The sequence below is a fragment of the Anarrhichthys ocellatus genome, unplaced genomic scaffold (assembly GCF_004355925.1).
Source record: "Anarrhichthys ocellatus isolate YVR2014 unplaced genomic scaffold, GSC_Weel_1.0 scaffold60, whole genome shotgun sequence".
NCBI classification, from domain to species: Eukaryota; Metazoa; Chordata; class Actinopteri; order Perciformes; family Anarhichadidae; genus Anarrhichthys; species Anarrhichthys ocellatus.
In genome coordinates this window covers 2,214,599-2,227,499 of record NW_022280090.1, presented here as the reverse complement: position 1 = coordinate 2,227,499, position 12,901 = coordinate 2,214,599, and the positions used below count along the sequence as shown (strand labels likewise).

The window sequence follows — 12,901 nt, the reverse complement described above, 5'->3', positions numbered from 1 at the left end:
GAACATGAGGAGTCAGTAATGAGGCGCCATTTATCTCCACGTGATAACGGGAACGCTGCAATCTCTGAAGCTCATTATCTCCAAACTGAACTGTGTCAGAACCCTTTAAAGCTTACGACACATTAGAGCAAGTGCAAGTAATATAACACCCAGCGTGTCTCTGATCCGAACACACACGCTCTCTGAGAATCTATCAATATTTGATTAGATGGAGAAAGTAACACTCGTTTTTCTTTTCCCACAACCAGCGGCTCGGTCGGAACGTGATTGTGCCATCCTGATTTACGGCTCCAGAATAAAAGCAGTGGTGATGTATTTTTAATAGTTACCTCTGACAGAGTGCCCTGCTGAAACCTGGCCAGTAGCCAGCCGAGTGATAGATTACCCAGAGCCACATCCCGGCAGAGCTGTAGCTTCACATCACCGATGTCACAGAGGCACTTCTCCCTTTCTTTAGGATTTCTTGAAGTAATTAATTCCCAAAGTTTTTTTTTATCTTCACCCAACTTCTTTAGAGCAGGGAAACTCTCAAAAGGACACACGTGGTGAGAACAATTTACACGAGGATAAACAAAGCGGCAGGAAATTCTCTCTATAGCCTCAGAGACAATAAATCATTTGATAAAATGTGTTGAAAATCTATAAAAACTAAATGAAATGAGGAAGATGATGTGCTCTAGCGCTACATTTATGCATTTACTCAAGTCTGTCACAGACGGTTAGGATGTAAAAGGGAGCATTCATTTGCAATCGCATCCAAGAGTTGCTTTTCCTCTGACGGTTAAAGACATTACGCAAATTAAATAACATGTCCAACATTTGTCACTCTGCAATCTCATCTTGGCACACGTGCACACAAACACCCTCAGCACAGCGTTTTGAGACGTGTTTGAAAGCATAACCACTTCAATTAGAGCAACAAATCTTGAGCATGTGTGTGTGTGTGTGTGTGTGTGGGGGGGGGTCAGAGGTCTTCAGGAGGTCAGGGTTCACACTGGAAAACAGGAGTGTGCAGGAGCCATCTGCCAAAGCTTGCACATTGGATCAAGTCCTATTGAGGTATAAGAAGCATGAAAGAGGCAAGCAAGCCGTCCCACATTTGCATTTTAAAAGTTGTGGCATTAATATGCAAATGAATTTGAATCTAGATGCAGATGTCACTTCAGAAAATACTGTAGTGAGCAGGTGAGTGAGACATGTCTTCTGCAGAACCCAGAAGTGACAAATACTTCATGATTTTATGCATCTAGCCAAAAGTGAAAAGCAGATATGAATGTATCTGTAAGTTATTTATGAATGAACAAGGAGTATGAACATGCAATGCTATTCTTAACCTTGGAGATAACTCAAGGTCTCCTTACCAGCTTTTTCAGAGCTTTAAAACAAATCCCAAGGTGGATGGATGTGCTCAGTTGCTATAATGTGACCAAACTTCAGGGACATGATAACAGGTGAGATGATCAGGTGGGAAAAGATGAGAGAAAATGCTTTCCAGCTGAGAGGAAGATGAAGGGAAAATACAAGTGTTTCTGAAGAAATAAATCGTTTTTCAAATGTAGTAGTTAGTATTTTTATCATAAACTAAAATATTTTCTATCTCTGTTTGAGTGTATAAGCGTGATTAGAAATAAAATGTAAAAATGTAAAAGTGTAGGTTTCCTCATAAACAGGACACATCTGTTTGAAAAGGATCTCAAATACGTGTTACATTATCAGAGTAAAGATGTCTTTTGTTTTTACCCGTGTGGACTTCATTATTGGGATGTTGCCGTGCTCTCAGTCGTCAGCATTTTTGTTGTTGAGTGAATCCTAACCAATAGAAGTGATGGCCCAGACTAGTAAAATAAGACCCACGTGGTAATGAATTGGACTTATCATTTAATCAGCTCCATCACAAAGTCTTCTTCCTCTTGTACATGTGCAGCTGCGGTTGTGTGTCTGTACCTGCCGAGATAAGTGACCACAGCAGGATGGTAAAAGATAAGATCTCCCTTTATTATCCCGATAGGGGACTCTGAATGCGAAAGGAAAAAACAAGAACCTATTTGTTTGACTAGACTGTGGCACAAGACAAAATGAGAGCAGGAGTTCACTAACGATCGATAGAAGCCGTGCATCTTCTGGGGATCATGAATCCATACTAAGTTTCATGGTAAGCTGAGCGGTAGTTGTAAAAATGGATACAGCATCTGGAGCAACAATCGGATGAACTTTTCCAAATGTCACAAACAAGCTGACGTAGTGAACTTCAACATTGAATTTGATGGATATGCATGCATTATCACCCGCTTTACTGAATCTAACCAAACCTTTGCTTAGAATTGACTGCTGACTTCTCCAGAAACGCTGTTTTTTGCGACTAATGACTAAGTGAGGAGATTGTCTTACAGCTAAGTTCTCAATGACCCGCCAGGCAGGGGCGTTGTTAGGCCTATTTTAGGGGGGCTTCAGCCCCCCCAAATAATTTGGCATTTAAAAATAAAAATAAAAATAAAAACTTTTTTAAATTTTTATTTTGGTGACGTCATTATTGTTTCTCACATGGACAAGTTATTTATAACTCTAACATGCTACATATGTGCGTGCAACTGTCTGAAACAATGGATATCCACGGCCCCAAATGGGCCCAAAAACAATTGCCGTGCACTGCGTGTGCAAACATTCCCCTCTCCTTGGGGCTAAGCCCCCCCCCCCTTTCTTTGAATCCTAGAAACGCCCCTGCCACCAGGCATTGAAGCTCATTTTACTTAGTGGCCATATAGTCAAATTACAATTTATTTGCTACAAAAAGACTTGCATTTGAAAGAGACGTGTAACTCAGCAGATAATACTTTTTTTTTTTTTTTTTTAGGTAAATCAACTTCCCATTACAATTGATTGAAATTGATTGGTATATAGCTCACATAAGCTAACATCATATTTTGTTTTACAGAAAGAAAAGATGATTGGATTTTGATATAAAAATACGAAGGAATTGATTTAGATTTAGATTTTTTTTGGCATATATTCTTGAATTGGTCCATCACATGACTGGGGATGTGATCCAAAAGGATCAAAGGGGTCATTTTCATCTTGACTATAACTATATGCATTTAAACACATTACTGCCTATGTTTGTATCAAAAGCCTTCATCGGTCCTTTTCAAATCATCCCACTGCTGCTGACATGTGATGTGTTGTCATGTTATTTTGCGGAGGGGAGGGGGGTGAGTGTCACATGGGAGGCAGTCAGCCTGCTATCACATGGTTTGTGTTTGCAGGCTGATCTGAAGGGAGGAGGAGTTTCACAGAGAAGTTTGTGCAGGAAGAAACAATCTGCGGCAGCTTTTCATGAAGCCCCCCGCAACAAGTTAACGCAGTGAAGCGAATAAAGGAAGAGGTGCTTTTAACCAAACAGCCTGTGATGGAAATCCCTGCCATAAATCTAAAGGTGAGTTTGCGGTTTTTACTTGATTGTAATGTTGGCAACTGGTTGTAACAAAGACTCAATGCGATGATGTCAACTTTGTTGCTCAATTCCTCGGTGGGGCAACTACCTTCCTCTAGGGAAATGTGTTTTAATTGGTGTTTTTCTGTGTTGTTGTTAAATGACTGAAGAAACGTTCATTTATTTATGTTCAAGTGCCTTAAAGATCATAGACTGCATGGTTATGTTGTCAGTGATGGACCAAAGTAAACAACACTATTGGATGTTAGAAACACAAACATAGTGATGATTGCATGAGTTATTAAGATATGTTTGAGTTCAAACAAAGATCAAACTGATAAACGGTGCTGCCAGATATAGAAACACAATAGTTTAAGTTATTTATCACATGACCCACAGAACAATATCTTGTCAGTCATTTCTGATTTCTCCACTTGTTATGTGTAAAATCCTAAAGCAATGAGTTAGAGGCAAAGATGTGTCATTCCATAACAGGAATTCAATAGAATCATGCCTTTGTGCTATTTTTTGTAAAAGGATCAAAAGCAGATCAAAAGTTTGGAAGACTCTTAATCAAATCCCGGAATCTTGGACTCAAACATGTGATGTGAAAAGCAAGACAAGACGATGTGTAAATGTAGCTAAAGTAGCACTCACTCTGATATTGTGGAGGGGAATTTTCTGATTCATAAATTGTGCGAAGAAAAAGCATATTTAAAAGCAGCAACTTGTGGAGCCATGACATCGTTCCCCTGATGCTGCTTCTCACTATATCACAGACACAAGTTGATCACATGTTTCCAGTTCTGTGGCTTCATGCTCTGATGTTTGTGAGTTGATCGACTGAACTCAGGCTGCATCTAAAGTTACTTACAGTAGAAACTATTCTTTTTTTCAATCAATCAATTCATTGTTTAATATATAGAATGTAAAGAAAATCATTAAATATGTTCCAGAAACCCAAGAGACACCTTCAGATGGCTTTTCTTCTGTCCAACTAACAAAAAGATTCAGTTTACAATGATATGAAACAGTGAAGCAACTGAACGGTTGGAGTTTTTAGTTGATAAACGATTGATCGGTTGTCAGAATTAAACACTGAAGTGTCCTTTATTTCTATCTATCTATCTATCTATATCTATATAGATATAGATATATCTATATAGATATAGATATATCTATATAGATATATCTATATCTATATAGATATAGATATATCTATATAGATATAGTATTAAAATATGTCTTCATTCCCTGTAACACTCGTCTTCTGTCCTCTGTTGTAGGCCATAGTCCTGGTGCACTGGCTGCTTACAATATGGTGAGTGTAAGCACCGTTTTTTTTTCCACAAACCTGAGGAATTTCTCTCCTCTTCTGACTCATGCGCACACACACACACACACACACACACACAGACTGATTCCCAAGCTAGGTTCAGGCCAACTCTTTCACCTCCATGTCCCAGACACGTGTTTTCTTGATACAGGACTGTGCGTGTGTGTGTGTGTGTGTGTCTTGCTGCAGGGCCTGCATGTTTTCGTGGCTTCCCAACTCCTTTGCTTGGGGCAACTTCAGTGTTTTGGCTGTTGGCGTCTGGGCCATCGCACAGAGGGACTCCATCGACGCCGTGCTCATGGTGAGTCCTCGTCCTCCGCTTCCTTCACGCTGGCTGCGATCTTCACATCATGTGACCGGCACAGGAGTCTAACTATAGGCACAGCAGTGCGTATCCGTGCTAACCTATTTGTCTGTGGAATCTGGGACAATCTGTGAGCATCCCTTTGAGAGAGAGAGAGAGAGAGAGAGAGATAGCCTTCCCTTAAATCAGCACAGAGCAGCAGGAACCGTGGCGGTCATGGTCACACAGATGTTTTAGTCTGTAGTGGTAGGCCAGTGAGGACGTCGGCATTCGTTCCTCTTTAAGAAACTTTCCTGAGCCTGACTGATGAGTAGGGCTGCATAATATTTAGCTGTTTTTAATAGTATGTGATGTCAAAAGGTTTTGATATTGCACTCAGGGATTTTTTGAGTTAGTAGAAAGAGAGCATCAGTATAAACTGTACTTTAAAATGTAACTGTCAGTCTGTCTTGTGTCCCATTTGTTCAAAAAAAGAATGTGGAAATCATTTCTTTTCATTTTTTGTCAGCATATTGAAAGCAGCAGAAAGGCAGAACTGAGTACACTTTATAAGTAATATTTTCCTCATATTGTGCAGCGCTACTGATGAGTTAGTGGCGCTCAGCTCTGCTGCCGCTTTGCACTGCATTGAGATTTTAGGGATTTGAGGGTTGTGACACTTTTCCCAGTAAAATTACTTTGGGCAGTAACGGTTATTTATTTATTTATTTTTAACATGTAAAATATAAGTTAAAAAAAATAAAAATATATATATATACATTAAATGTATTAGAATTCTCACAAACAATATAAATACACATAAACAATATGAATACAAACAAATGAGGTAATGTCCATAAAGGAGAATGAAGAAGTATTCAATTATATACTTATAATTTACCCAGAACTCATGGCAAGTTAAGATAGTAAAGAACTAGAAGTTAAACATCTATCTGTGATCTGTCTGTAACTTAAATCCGAGCGGCCCCCAGACTGCCTCGCTGGCTGTGAAGGTGTGTTATATGCCAAACAAACACACCACATCTCAAGGGTTAAAAAGAAGAGGAAAAATAACCTGTCCAGTGTTTCTTTCAATGACACATTTGACATTAATGGATTCTGACTGTCGGTGGGAAGTTACCATCGGGGAATTTTTCACCTTGTCTTTAAAGTCCGGGGGTCCATCAGGAGAGATCCTTGTGTGCTGAGCTGGCTGAATGCTCTGGATTCTTTGTGGATCAGGAAGCAGCTTCAAAGTTAAATCAACCAGGAAGATGTTTTCTCATGTGCTATGCAGCTTACTGCATGTTTCTGTTATTATCAACTCCAGACTCTTTCAAGTGTCTTAAATATTAATAATGACAATAATATTAATGAATAATGTTTTTTAACACGAAATAGATGATGAAATAGATGAAACAATGAAAACAAACAATACAATAAATGCACGTTAAAAAGAGAAATGCAATAAGAGAATAAAATGAAATAAGAGATGAAATTAATAAAACAAAATAGATTGTCAACTAATCATTTATTTAACTCGCATTTCTGTTTTTTTTTGGAGCGTTGTCTTTCATCCCATCATATGGATTTGATTGTTCCAGATAATAAAGGTTACAGATACATTTTAAATGTCACTGTTTTCTTTCTTATTTTTTGCATTTTTCCTTCTGACTTCCTTCACCACTCTCAGAAATCTCTCTCTTTTAAATGATTGGAATGACTTTGTTTTCCACACGCCGTATGTTGCAAGGAATCGTTTCCTGTGGTTGATTACATGTGTTGGCCCTTCAGACTTCAAACTATACAGTAAGTCCAAAAGCATCTGACACACCATTACGTGTGCATTACGACATCTGCCTCTTTTTGTCCTCTCGCTGTAGTTTCTGATGGGGATGGTCGTGACGATATTGACCGACATCGTCCATTTTGGGATCTATTACCCGGCGAATGACTCCACAGTGGAAACCAGGTTTCGCTTTAGTGCAGGAATGGCCATCCTCAGCCTGCTGCTCAAACCTGCGTCCTGCTTCTTCGTCTACCAGATGTACCGCGAGCGTGGAGGAGATTACAACGTTAACTTTGGTAAGTGCTGCAAAATGGGTCAAGTACAGTAACACAAGGAGCTTGCAGACTTATGAGGAAGGGATTATTTGCCACCATAAGGCTGGTTATGAGGAAGAAACAGATGTTCAGCTCTGATAAAGACATCAACAGGAATTTAAACGCTTCCAAAAAGAAAAGTCTTACAGTGGACACAGATTCTATCTTTCAGCATACTGGAATGTCTTTTTTATTTAATCATAGAAGTGGGATCTAACTCCACTTTGAGGAGCAGATGACACAGGAAATAACTCATTACATAACAACTTAAGGTTTCATCTAGCGAGAACATGCATCATTTCAGAACTGGTGAGAAATATCTGAGGTTTCCTCCTCCCCACAAATAATATAAAATAATCCCACGCCCTGAGTGTGAGCAAAGCTAGCTGGAGGTACGGTGTGGTGCATCTGTCCAGAGGCGCTTTGAGATCCTCCCTATGTTGTTTTATGCCGTTTGCCATGAAAGGCCTGCCAAGTGCAGCGCACACTGGGAGGGCTCTGTGCTTTACCACCGCCGGATGATTCCACGGTCAAACGAATTAGTTACAGTCACAAGACTTTAAATGAAGCAAAATATCTGAGCTGCAGCTCGGCCTGGGCAAGGAAATCAGTTCTCCACGAGTTGTTTGTCCCGTTTGTGTGTCATTCTGACCACCAGTTTATTCTGCATGCAGCGCAGGGGCATATTAGACCCACGCAGGATGAAAAAAACGTGAAATAACTGATCTGCCGTGATGGAAAAAATAGCACGCCATTGATGTGAAATAAACTGAGATGGAGCCCAGAAGGGATGTGCACAGAAATAGAGATTTTGTGACGTTGAGCTTGGTAAACTTCTTCCATTGACTGGTCAGGAGATACTCAAGATGAGCTCTTTTATTCGCCATGTGTGGCCTGCTGAGAACTTTCCCATCAGGAATCCCACTGAGCCGTGATGTCCTTGAAAATCCTTGAAAATCCTTAGTCATGGCTTCATTCACATGGATTAATCAAACATGTCTGTATTCATCATTTGTAGTTTATGATTTTCATGGCAGAGGAGTGAAACAAATTCAATACAATTTTTGAGCTAGTGAGCTTTTCTTGCCACGAAAAAAACAAAAGTGATAAAAAAATAAACCAGGAGGTGGGACATTTGATTTATTATTAACTGTCATATCATCGGCTAAAATAGGAATTTATTACACTATTCGATCCGGGAAAAGTAATGAAATTCCTCCTGTGTTGCAACTAGTCTTGTTTGACGGATAATTGAATATTGATTAATCTGTGGTTTTACTCTTAATGCCAGAGAGAAGCAGCAGGTACATCCATTAGCCTGTGATTGGCTGCGTGGTGACTGATGAGTGCAGCTAATGTTTGTTTCCTACAATGTGTGTTTTAATTGCTGTCTTGATTGCATCGCTGGCATTAGCATGGTTCCCTGCTGCAACAAGCACTGTGAGAACCAGGCAATCGGGTGCATGTGAGTGAGAAGCCTGGTTGATTAATTTGATTGGCGGCCTTCTTATGCAGGTTTACATCCCTCCGGTTTTGTGTTTTTATTTTTATGTTGCTCAATACAATAGAGGCTATTAGACTGAGCAATCCCACATTTAGCGTTAAATTGACTGCTACTCAACATGTCCCCTGAACATTGTTTAAGTATTGCTGTTATTAGGCACAGCTGAAGCAGTGTGTATGAAGAGCGATACTTGGTATCTGACATATGAGATAGTTTTTCAAAACAAAAGAGCAGAATTTTAAGGAATGGATTAAACCGTGTGTTCGTCTGCTCTAATGTAAACTGCAAATGTTAGCATGCCTAGCTACCTAGCTTACCACCTACAGTGGGCTAGTAATGTTAGCCACCTCTGAGGCTAGTTAGCTCCTCATTAGCTAGCTACATTATTTTGTGGGGTTACCGGTCGTGTTAGGAAAAGCTCAGTACGGAGCGAGCACATCCACTTTGTAGCATTCCTCCACAGTGGGATCAAGGGTGTAAGGTTTAGGTCTGGACCGTTTGAATACAGTTATTGTCGGAGGATTTCACCCAAACATCGTATGTGATAAGAGGAAACAACCTTAGTTTTCATCTCGAGAAAACAAAGCTTGTTTCTTAAGATAATGATCTCTAGAAACGATATTAAGAAGAACGTTTGAGCCCATTTGGGGCTTCCGTACTGCAATACCAAGGCCCTATGTCTTTTGTTTGCATCCGTCCGTTTGAAATCATGGACGCATTGTGTGAAAAAGCCTTCTAATTTTGAGTTGTAGTTCATATAACTGATAGATTCACTGTTCTATGAACTGATCTAGAACGTAAAGCTTGACAGACAGAGCAACAGTAGCTAGGGGAGGGCGGGGTTTAGCAGACTGTTAATTGCCTGCAGTGCATTCCCCCTTTATGTTCAGCTGGCTTGTGGTGACGCAGTTCATTAATGTGTAAGAATTTGTCAAAACGTCCATCTCCCTGTTCTTTTCTTGCATTTTGTCTTTACTAACCTCACAGTCTGTCATGTTTCATGTCTCATGTGTTTCCTGTTCTGATTTGTCTTGTGTCTTTTCTCCTCTCTGCTGACCTTTGACCTCTCAGACTTAGAGACCTCTGTGGACAGTCGCTGTACTACGGATAGTGCTGACAGTGCCTTTATTTGCCGCCGCTATTGATTCCTGGCTTCTTCCTTTTTACCATTTTCTCCTCTCCAATCATCCCCTTCCATCCTCTCCCACACAGGAAGTAAGATCACACATCAGGCGGCAGGACAAAAAAAGAAACTGACTTTTTATTTATTCATTTGCCAATTACTATCTTGTTAATGTTCTGTTGTCCATCTTTCTCTTTTTAGTTATTTATATTAATTCAATCTGTCATTCCCACCTCCATCAGTCCTCAGTGCCCTCCCATTCTTCTGTGTATAGCTGTGTATGTCAGTACAGTATGTTTATATTCTTATCTATTGTATTATGTGAGTTTATAGGTTTCTGAAAGTTTGCATCTATGTATTATTCATATTTTTACTCTCCAGACACCTCATTTGTGTTTGTGTATTCTGTCCGCATATATTTAAAGCAGAGCTGCATGATGGTGCACATTCTCAAATCAGCCTAATTAAAGTAATGATGACTTATAATAATAAACAATGGATGTGACCTTGTTTGAAATGCACACTCAGAGTAAGACTTAAGTTATTGAAGGCTTGTTTAGCAGCAATGATGCGTTAAAAAAAAAAAAAAAAAGACTAATCAATGTATTTTTAAAGCTTTAAAATATAAACATGAGTTCTGCAGTCTTTTCAAATGAATATATGTATATATTTACTTAAATCATCCAAACCCTCTGCAATGGAAGTGCTTGTTTGATTAGCATTAATATGTGCATGTCTGTCACAGTTAGAGGACTCTGGGCCATGCAGACGTAAGAGTGCACAGGTCTTTGAACTTCCAAAAAGACATCATTGGTATTCTGTCCGAGTTTGTTTTAAAGTATCATATTGAGTCTTTTTAAGACTTCTCCGATGGATTAGTGTACAGCCTAGAATTCATTATAAAGCACGTGTACACAAAGTATAAGGCAGCCAGGAGCTTGCATGCAGAGGTTTTCAGTGTAAACGCATGTCTGAAAATTCTACTCGCATGAGGTTTTTTGGGACTCATTATACGTTCCTCTGGTCAATTTCTCTTCAATTAGCTGCAGAAGAAGCAGCTAATCAGATAGTAGTGGGTGTAAAAACAGAGTGATAGAAGGGGAGGAATGTCCGCGCCTCTTAAAGAGGTTTTCTTGAATGTAGTTTGCTGATTTCTCAATCCGTCGTCCATCACAGGTATGTCGGCAAAGACTGTTTCCAACAGTGTAATCTATATTTATCCAGAGGGGGCCAGATGCTCTAGTCAAGATAACAAATCCGGCCAACTGTGTCACCAATCTGTGTGAAGAGAACAAGGAAGTTGTGTTTAAGCTAAGGATTCCTTTCTTGTGCAAACAGTTTCATTCTGCATATTTCAGTGATTCTAAGCAGATATGATTATGTATAATAGTGTGCATGACGAGGGTTGATGTGTGCGTGTTGAAGACTTTTGGCCTGTCTCCGCAGGTTTCCCCTCTGTGTCACGAGACAGAGATACCTACCAGTCCATTGACCAACAGGAGGAGTCTACCCCCCCGGCCAATCCCTTCAACCAGGCCCAGGACAGCAAACCAGCCGTCCGCACATACTGAGTGAACCAGGCGGTGAACAATACAGTGGTTTCCTCTGACTTTTTATGCAGCAGCTCAGTGGGCAGTTTCTTTTTTCAATCGATTCCACATCCGTCCCTGTGTTTCATACAGTCGGTCTGCTGCAGATTGCACTGACGGCAAAATGAATACTTTATACTTTGCTAAATCATTAGCTCTGCTCTGCTCTCTGTTTTAGAATGAAATGTGGTGTAATTAAACCCATTTACATTTTTTCTTCAACGGTTGTAATGCTTTTCTGCTGAGCTGGCACATCACTGCTGAATAAATACAGAGGAAACACTGCTCTACCTCTCCCCTGCTGTGTTACTGCTGTTACCGCCTACTATTTTTTTAGTAGGGAGGTGTTGAATGGAGCAGTTGTGTCAGTTTACATGTGGCACTTACAGACATCTTGTCTGTTTCTCGTTGTGATCTGCAGTAAATGTAATTATTATATTTCCTATTACGCTTTGCTTTACGGTACAACAAAATGCTTGAAGCACGTGAACTGAAATGAATGTTCAGTGTCGTGCCTTCAAAAGCTACCCTGTGCCTTTCTACTTGTTCAACTCATATGAGCTGTTATGTTTGAGTTGAAGAAGCTGTGACCAAATTGAAGTTCGAGGTCTTTCTTCTCATGACTGAGCAAAACCTCCGTAGTGCAGCGCAGCACACAGACGGCCACCGTCCACTTGATGTTGACCTATGCAAAGGATCTAGTGCTGCAACTATAAAGAACACATAAAAACATAAGGAGGCTTGAGAAAAAATTAAGGAAAGTGGACGCTGTGGCAGCAGGGTTGACTTTATAGACTGATTGCATCATTTGGATTCGTTTTTGTTTTTTTACAGTCAGTTCTCTTTTGAAAGTTCCTGTTTTCATGATGACCTACATGACAAAGCTGACATGTGGCAACTATGTTGGTCGCGTTATGAGTGAGTGAAATGATCCCGGCTGTAGCACAAGGGGATCTTCAGTCCAGTTGTTCCCAAACTTTCTCATGTCAAGGACCCCCGTCACTGAGACAAATTAGACCAATGACCCCCATTTGATAAGATTTTGTCCCAGGGTCCCTCATCTGAAAAAACGTTGCTCTTACATGTTATAAAAATAGGCAGTCATTGTGTTAAATATCGATCGACCCCTCATGGACCCCTGTGAGTCCCTGATCCCCACTTTGAGAATCACTGTAGATCCTAAGAGGCACCTTATTTGCTGACCTGCCTCCAGTTCAGACACACTAACCTGGCCTGTGTCTTTAAAAGCATGTTGTTCCACACTAACTGTGCTCTGTAATACCACATGGTGTCCACCATGTTGATTGTGAGAGACCAGCAGCAATTGTTTCCTTAATTATGTTCATAATAAAGTTATATATATCTATCTATATCTATCTCTATATAGATATATATAATATATAGATATATATAGATATATATAGATATAGATAGATATATAGATAGATATAGATAGATATATAGATCTATATAGATAGATATAGATATATATAGATATATATCTATAGATATATATCTATAGATATATATCTATAG

At 39.7% G+C, this 12,901-nt stretch overlaps 1 protein-coding gene across 2 annotated transcripts; it reads left to right on the top strand.

The window, feature by feature from the left end:
* The first annotated feature begins 3,276 nt into the window (after positions 1 to 3,276).
* On the top strand, positions 3,277 to 12,721 carry agtrap (angiotensin II receptor-associated protein). Of its 2 annotated transcripts, none has more exons than XM_031871650.1 (5): positions 3,277 to 3,430; positions 4,714 to 4,748; positions 4,953 to 5,064; positions 6,930 to 7,131; positions 11,223 to 12,721. In XM_031871650.1, exons 1-5 carry the CDS (start codon positions 3,404 to 3,406, stop codon positions 11,345 to 11,347), a joined length of 501 nt encoding a protein of 166 aa, XP_031727510.1. In that variant the 5' UTR covers positions 3,277 to 3,403; the 3' UTR covers positions 11,348 to 12,721. The 2 variants fall into 2 exon arrangements, with proteins under 2 accessions (XP_031727510.1, XP_031727511.1); XM_031871651.1 differs by lacking the exon at positions 11,223 to 12,721 and adding an exon at positions 9,725 to 11,175.
* Positions 12,722 to 12,901: the final 180 nt, after the last annotated feature.